At 47.1% G+C, this 8,673-nt stretch overlaps 1 protein-coding gene across 1 annotated transcript in view; it reads left to right on the forward strand.

Moving 5' to 3' along the window:
• Positions 1-8,673, forward strand: part of LAMA3 (laminin subunit alpha 3) — a 250,657-nt gene that overhangs the window by 145,289 nt on the left and 96,695 nt on the right. The window contains exons 30-32 of the mRNA XM_077900280.1: positions 1,193-1,308; positions 2,698-2,909; positions 3,890-4,094. Of these exons, the coding sequence (XP_077756406.1) occupies positions 1,193-1,308; positions 2,698-2,909; positions 3,890-4,094 (533 nt within the window). The remainder of the gene's footprint in view (positions 1-1,192; positions 1,309-2,697; positions 2,910-3,889; positions 4,095-8,673) is intronic.

Raw genomic sequence — 8,673 nt, forward strand, 5'->3', positions numbered from 1 at the left:
CTGGAGACTTTCTTTCTTGAGCTTCTATAACTGCTTTCTCTCATTTTGTTCCCACTTCCTCCTGTGCTCCTTCAGTGATTTCTCTTTCCTTTTGTCCACATATGGTATTGTTCCCTGGGGTTTGACGCTGAGCCCCCTTGTTCCGTCATTTCTCTTTGGACAGTATCATCTGTCCCTGTTGATTCTGTTCCCTCTTGTGGGGAAATGACACCACATCTCTGTTATTTTCTGAGCTCTGGGCCCAGTATGGGGCCATCTACTGCATATCCACGTAGTTGGGGACCTCATGAGTCCCTCAGACTTAAGCCTATTACCTATACAACCCCAGGTGTCTCCTACACTGTTTTTACCTTGGTTGATGGAATCATGGTCACTTAATGCCTGTAAGGCCTTCCAGAGAGCTTGGTAGCATTGTTCAGGCCCTGCTGCGTGACCCGCTTATTTCTTCCTTATGCTTCCTGCTTTCTCTGAGGAGGCCATCTTCCTAGGAACAGGGGCCTGACTTTATGCATTTTGTATCCCGTGTGCTTAGAACACCACCTAGTACATGGTGTTTCACAAATGCTTACTGATTGAATAGCACAAGAGCAGGAAACTGTCTGTAAGCTATAAGTTGGTGAGTAGTTCACAGAGATTTGAAATTTCCTATAGCATTTGTTACTGGTATAGTCTGATTTAAACAGGCACAGAGAGCCAAGCAGTACTTCTAAAGATTAGGGCTGCAGTTATTCATAAGAGTATCTGACATGATGCAGCTTCAGGGCAAGCCATGGTATGAGTTTCCCCCATTGGTCCTGCTGTTTTAGTTTGTTCACCTTTAAAAATATAAAATGCGACCTTTGGCAGTCCAGGGTCATCCCAGGCATAGATTACGCAGGGCGCAGGCCCTCTCCACAGGCCCCGATCCCTTAGATCTCCTGTTTCCACCTAGCTCTTGAGGAGGCTGCTTCTCTGAGCAGGTGCTCCAAGGGACATGCCTCAGCACACACCATTTCTTACATAGGAACGTGGGTTGAACATGTAATACTGGCTTAGGGTAGTTCTTGTGATTCCTTTTTCATAAATCCTGTTTCAAGTGGTCTTGGGCTTAACAATCAAGAGCATGGATCTTAGTGAAGAGAAAGTGTAATGAATAGCCGTCAGTATGCCCTGCTGTTGGAAATCCAAAGTCATGCTGACAGGTTTCCTTTAGGTCCGTGTTTTAGTGGTGCCTGCGGAGGATTATGACTACCAAATACTTCACAAAAAATCAGTGGACAAGTCATTTGAGTTTGTCACCAATTGCGGAGGAAACAGTTTTTATATCGAGTAAGTATCACTTTGCAGAGATTCCTAAGGCTCTCCAACATCCCCCCTCAGAGCAAGGCGCAGGGTGGGGCTGGCCCTTGGGTCTGTCTTTTTCCTCCCTGTGCCCAAGGGAGTGGCAGGTAGTCCTGGGGCCGGGGAGGGAGATGCTTTTCCTCTGCATACACCATCCTGCACCAGACCTTGTGCTACACATTTGGGCAAGATTACGGTCTTCAACTTCCAACCTGCCTCATGTTCACCCACTGAGCTGGGATTCATGGGCTCCTTTGGAGTTTCTTGGCCTCGTGGCTGCTTCCTGTTGTCCAACTCAGATTCCTAAAAGATAACACATGGGGTGTCCTCCACTGGGAAGTGCATCAGCCCTGGATTCTCTCTCTCCTTTACCATCTGGTTGAGTGGGGAGTGTCTCGGAGCAGCAGACCTCTCAGTCCACTCTCCCTGGACCTCTCTGTCCAACTCTCTCAGGATCTCTGAATGCCAAGAGCCTAGGACAGCCCTACATGTGGGCTTCTGCTCTTCTCTTCTGCAAACCCACCCTGTACCTGCTGCAGGTTCCCTGAAGAGCCCAGCAGCTCCAAGGGCCTGATGGGCAGAAATCTCCTTTATAGAAAATACGAAGAGTAAAGGCTCTGAAGTCCGACAGCCATGGGTTTGAATGCCTGCTTGGCCACTCTGTAGCTCTGTGGCCTTGGATATATCACTAAACTTCTAGAAGCTTCAGTTTCCTTATGTATGAAATGAGGCTTAGGCCTAACTGGTTAGGTGGTTGTAAGGTTAAGTGAGATGTAGGCAAAACTTCTAACACACAACATTCAATGAAGGTAGGTACTTGGCTGCCTTCTGCTCCCATTGTTATTGGTACTGGTGCATACACATCTAGGTATAATTTTTTTTCTAGATTGTATTTATTCATGAGACACACATACACACACACACACAGAGAGAGAGAGAGAGAGAGGCAGACACAGGCAGAGGGAGAAGCAGGCTCCATGCAGGGAGCCTGATGTGGGACTCGATCCTGGGTCTCCAGGATCACACCCTGGGCTGAAAGTGGCACTAAACCACTGAGCCACCCAGGCTGCCCTATAATTTTTTTGATAACCGCTTTATTAAGGTATAATTCACATACCAGAGAATTCATCCCACAGGTGAAAATTTCCCCCTTTTTATTGCAGCCACCAAAAGTCCCCACCCACCAGTCCTGTGATGTGTTCTGGAGGTGGATGGGTGGAAGGGTGGCTGTCGCTGGCTGTGGATCCCAGGGTGGGGCATTCTCTCACTTCTTCCCAGATTCCACAGCCAGACTCCCTCCCCCAAAACACCACTTGGCAGAGCAAGTGGGAAAGGGAAGGTTGGGACTGGAATAATACCTTGTTTTTGTCTTCACAGCCCCCAGACCGCCTCTGGATTCTGTAAGAACGCTGCCAGGTCCCTAGTGGCCCTTTACCACAAGGGCGCGCTGCCTTGTGAGTGCCACCCCACCGGGGCCATTGGCCGTCCCTGCAGCCCAGAGGGCGGGCAGTGCCCGTGCCGGCCCAGCGTCATTGGGCGGCAGTGTACCCGCTGTCGAATGGGCTACTATGGATTCCCACACTGCAAACGTAAGTGCACGTTTGGGTCACCCAAGGTTGTCTCTGGTCCCAGGTAGGGGACGCTCATCTAGGGCAGGCCTTCTTGAATTTCACTGTGCTGGAGACTACCTGGGGATCTTGTGAAAATGCAGGTTCTGAGGCAGAAGGCCTGGGCTGGGGCCTGAGAGTCTGCACTTCTTTTAACCACTCGGATGGTGCCCAGGCCAGGGGTCCATGGACCACATTCTGAGAAGATAGGTTCTAGGAGATAAACATTTGTGTTTCCCAAGGTATGTGACCCATGTGCTTGGCAAGGCAGGTGAGTTTAAAGAGCCTTAGGCATCAAAATACTGGACAACTCAATCCCTCTTCCTAGTGGAAGCTCCTTCAATGTTTGCAACCTAATCAAAACTCAGTTGAAATAGGAGGAGAGCCGGGGTCACAGGAGGATAGTACTTTCAGAATAGGAAGCCTGGGTACTTTTATCTAAGAACCATCCTGTGGCCTGAGACATAAGGTCAGCACGGGCCATGTGGTAGTAGTGAGGGGTGTGAGCGTGGTACAAACGGAGCCTTCACTTGGAGACCAGCCTTTGCCTAACGAGGGTCCTGCTGCTGCCTTATGACCTCACCTGGAGCTCAGTTGCACTACGGTGATGTGGGGCCACTTCAGGGAGCCTGTGAGAGGATCCTCTGACAGATGAGAGACGTCTCATGAGAATGGCACATAACTATAACTGGGTGGGTTCCTTTGAGTTCCTGCCTTGGTGCCAGTGGGTGCCGCTGTGCTCAGCCAGTGTTCACACGCCACGTCTGTCATGAGCATTTGATAGAGTTGATCTGGGCTCCAAGAAAGCTGCCTTTCAGAGCTGCCCCACTCAATAATGCTATCATGAAGACAAAGCAAGACTTATCTCCTGGACCCCTTGGAAGCTTCTGGAAATGTTGGCACCCAGCTGGAGGCTGGGTGGTGTCTCACCCTTACACCATGTCTCTTTATTCCTTGGCCAGCGTGCAATTGTGGCCCACGCCTCTGTGATGAGATGACAGGGAAGTGCCTCTGCCCTCCCCACACGGTCAGGCCACAGTGTGAGGTGTGTGACACGCATTCCTTCAGTTTCCATCCCCTGGCTGGCTGCGAAGGCTGCAACTGTTCCAGGAGGGGCACCGTTGGGGCTGCCACCCGGGAGTGCGACAGGGACCACGGGCAGTGCAGGTGAGCCCGGGTTGGTGAACCCATTAGGTCCTATTATGGGAAGGGAAGATGTCATCTGCACATGCCAGTTACCATTCCTTCCCATGTCTCACAGGTCCAAGGACTGCTCTGTGCTCACCTCAGGGTGAAGCTCCCCACCCTGGATGGGCTGTGGTTTGTGGATCACTGGGCCCCTCAGGCTCAGGGCGGCCTGCCAGAGCCTGGCCAGGCAGATGGCTGGGTGGGTGGCCAGGTTCCAGAGGCCATAAACAGCTTTGCCCATCCATTCCAGCATTGCTCTCGGAGTGTCCCATATGTATGTGTAATTAAGTTATCATTTCTTCTACTGTGTCACCTTGTGATGCATACCTATCCATTTGTATTTAGGTTTGGGCTCCCAGTCTTCATTCTAGAGTAAGCTGGCGTTTTTGTTGAGGGCAGTGCATGACAAAGTCTAAGGCCTCAGGCCTGCCAACCTCAGTCAGGCAAGCTCAAAGGGGTGCTGGGGCCTCCACAGTGGGCCCCAGTTGGGAGTGGGCAAGCAAGGTAGGAAGCTATACACTGGACAGCCTGACCTGAGTGGGGGGCTGCCATTGGGGCTGAGAGGTCCAGGGTACAATAAGTAAGGGACAGTGGCAAACGTCGGCTCCCACAGATGTTGCGTTGCTAAGAGGTTCGGCTCAGCGGCTTGAGCTCTGCCTTGGGAACTAGAGTCCAATGTCACATAATTGCAGCTGATGAGCCTGATCTCTCAGCAGAACTGGGGAATGGCTACAAGGGACAAAGAATAGGTACAGTCTTCTAGGGGAAGAGGCTGTAAAGAGTCAGAGAGGGGGTTATATGGCAGGAAAACTGAGCCAGAGGTTGGCAGTCTGCAGGAGCAAGTGTAAGGTTCACATCTACCCTACACTCCCTCCGCCTGAGGGGAGTGGAGTTTTGGGGTCTGTGTGGGTGCTCTGGGTGTGGCAGCCAAGGGGTGGGGAGGCTGTTGCTGTTGCTGCTGGTGGCAGGCATCCATGACTCCAGCCCAGGGACGGCTGCATTCATTTCCTGTGTCTACTATAACAAATTACGACAAATGGGGTGACTTAAAATAATTGAACTTTATGTTCTCACAGTCCCAAGGACTAAAAGCCCAAAATCGAGGTGTTGACAGTGCCATGCCCTTTCTAAAGTCTCTGGGAGATAATCTGTTCCATGTTTTCCTCTTACTTTCTGGTGCAGCCAGCAATCCTTGGAGTTGCTTGGCTTGTAGATGTGTCTCTACACAATCTCTGCTCCGCCATCACATGGATCCTCTTTGTGTGTCTCTGTCTCCATGTGGCCTTCTCCTCGGTATGTGTGTCTTCTTATAAGGACACCAGTCATATTGGATTAGGGCTTACCTGGCTCTGCAAGCATCTTAACTTGATTATATCTGCAAACATCCTGTTTTCGAATAAGGGTCACCTCAGCTACTGGAGACTAGAACTTGAACACATCTTTTTGGGGACAAAATTCAACTCTCTATAGCAGCAACGTTTGCTTTTCCTAAGGAAGGACCCTTGACTACAACTTTAATTGTTGCCCGGGGGCCTAACTGTCCCTTTGTGCTACAGGAAAAGGAGCTGAGTGACAACTTGAGTCATGAAACATTCAAGTCTTTAAAACCACAGGTGTGAGTCCTCCCTGAGTCAGCTCAATTGCTCATGCTTCTCAAACTGTGAGCCTACGCTGAATGTGATTTGCACAAAGAATTTTGAGGTGATATCCCGAGTTGTTTCATCACCATTAGTTAACAAATAATAGGTTCTATTCCCTCCAGTGCTTAAGCTGTTCTTTGGAAGCAAGTCAAGCACTTAGTTCATTACTGAAGATGCTACATTTCATTAGGTTTCGAATGCATTCAGGAACCCATGAAAATGCCTAACTTATTTTCAGTTAGTTAGTGATGTAAGAAGACAATGGCACTTAGGATGGAAGCATGGACTTCTACCAGGACCTGCAGGAATGCTTAAGAACAGAAGATGTACCATCCCAGGAGATACTTGCAAGCTTGTGGCTACAAAGGAGAAGTGGGAAGCTAAAAAGGATCTGCCTGTGCTGATCATGACACAATCAACTTTCTAGAAAGGAGAGAGAAAGGACAGATGTGTGTGATCCTGTGACTTCATTCCTGACCCAGTTTTGCCTCTCCAGGGAAAATTGCTTCCATACCCTCTCTTTGAACCCTTGGTCCAAAGCAGTAGCTGGACAAATGCCAGAATCTCGTAGATTTGGTTTCTCACATGGCCATGTGGCCTCATTTCAGCAGAGCTGTTTGGTATGCTTCTCAGCATCTCCTCTCCTGACCTCTTCATGTCACAGAGCTGTCTTTTTGTCTTCTGGTCTTTCATCGATGGGTATCACTTTCCCTCTGGAGTCCAACAGCCCCCACTTTGCTTTTCTATTGTTCTCATCTACCTCTATCTAGCAGGGCCTTCTTCCCTCAAGTAGCAAATGTTGCACTACTATTTTTCTGTCATTTCCTTACCGCTGACCTCTCCCTTTTCATGTTCCCATAGGTGTCAATCTCCCTTTCTTGAAAAACAAAACCCTTTTATAGACAGCAAACTCATAGCCAGTCATAAACATTTGACACAAGAACTTCAGGGTATTTGTAAATAAAATGTGTGGCCCTCAATGGAGACACCTACAGGGATATTTCTCTCTAGGAAGCCAAGAGAGCAACACCAACAAGGTTTGCCATTTCTGGTATGAAAAGTAGTCACAGGAGAATTAGAACAACAATTGAAAGACAATCATCAAGCTGGTGTGTTGCTGTTGAAACATGTCAGCAGTATCTTTGCTTAAAACACACTCAAACATGGGGCGCCTGGGTGGCTCAATCAGTTAAGTGTCTGACTTTTTTTAAAAAAAGATTTTATTTATTTATTCATGAGAGACACACATAGAGAGGCAGAGACACAGGCAGAAGGAGAAGCAGGTTCCCTGCAGGGAGCCCAATGCGGGACTTGATCCTAGGACCCTGGGATCATGACCTGAGCCAAAGGCAGATACTCAACCACTGAGCTACCCAGGCATCTCAAATGTCTGACTCTTAATTTTGGCTCAGGTCATGGTCCCAGGGATGTGAGACCAAGCCCCACGTTGGGCATGAAGCCTGTTAAGATCCTTTTTCTATCTCCCCAAATATATATATTATATATAATATATAATATATTATATATTAGTATACATATATACAACAATATAGTGCAATAGTATACATACATATAACATATATAAAATAATAAATTAAAAAAATGTAAGACACACACAAACCTGAGAGCTCCCCTACTACATCTACCAGACCAAAGGAAACCATAGATTTCGAACTGGCTTCAGGAAAGGAAATCCAGGGTGTTATAAAAAAGGCAAACAGATTAAATTAGTAATATCATTTTGGTTTTAATATATTTGAAGAACAAATAAAAGGAAATAATTCAGTGTCTTTATATGGAATTGGTTTTTGTGAATCCTTCAGTGTAAAGAATACTCTGATGAAGAAGCAGGATGTATAGAAGGGGAGGTCTTACCATTAAAATCCTCTGCTTATTCAAGAGCTATCATAGGAGGAATCTGTATATAAAAAGGCTGAAAGAGGGGCACCTGGGTGGCTCAACCAGTTAAGCATCTGCCTTTGACTCAGGTCATGATCTCAGGGTCCTGGGATTGAGCCCTGCCTCCAGCTCAGGCAGAAGTCTGCTCCTCCCTCTCCTTCTGCTCCTCCTCCCACTTATGTGCAAGAGTGCTCTCTCTCAAATAAATCTATAAAATCTTAAAAAAAAAAAAAAAGATCAAAAGAACAGGTTCCATTTGAATAGCAGAATAAGAAATGTATAACCTGAGAATGAAAAACTCCATGAAGGGCAGAAGAGGAAGATAATCATGAATGGAACAGTTACTAGGGAGTAGGAGTCCTGGCAGAGGATGGAGCCCAGTGTTCTGTAGTGGCCTCAGGCACATCTGAAGAAACTTAAAGCCCTAAATACTGAAAACATTATAGTATTCCCCTATATAACTAAAATAAAAACAAAGCCACAAAAATAAGTACAAGGCAGACCAACAGAGTTCTGTTTTTCCATAATGACTACTTCAGTTTTTCTATTGAAAGCAGAACATACCAGTGAAGAGTTTGGGGCTGGGATGGAAGTTTGGGAATAGGTTAGGGTAATGAGGACCCCAAGGAGTAAGCGTGGACACACACCTGCAAGGTACTCCCAGCAGGTGTGGGTTCTGCAGGAGTACCTTTGTTGAATTGTAAGAGGCAAAGGAACCAAGGAGATGGAGAAGCAGTTTTCAGGCAGGAGACAGGAATTTTCCGTCTGCAAAATAATGGAGAATTTTAAAAAGGAGTAACCAGTCAACAGAATAAATTGCTGTAAACAGAACCTCACACATAGTTTCTGAATGTCACTGCCACAGAAAAAGGAATTTAAGAATGCATTAAAAATTGTAAAAATGCATTGAGGCACCATCTGTGACAAATAAATAGATTTACTGTAGGATTTTAGGTCGAAATTGTAAGAGGTGTTTAAAATTTTTCACTAGCCAATGACAATTCAGTAGATTAGAAAAG

This window comes from Canis aureus, chromosome 6, assembly GCF_053574225.1.
Source record: "Canis aureus isolate CA01 chromosome 6, VMU_Caureus_v.1.0, whole genome shotgun sequence".
NCBI lineage: Eukaryota > Metazoa > Chordata > Mammalia > Carnivora > Canidae > Canis > Canis aureus.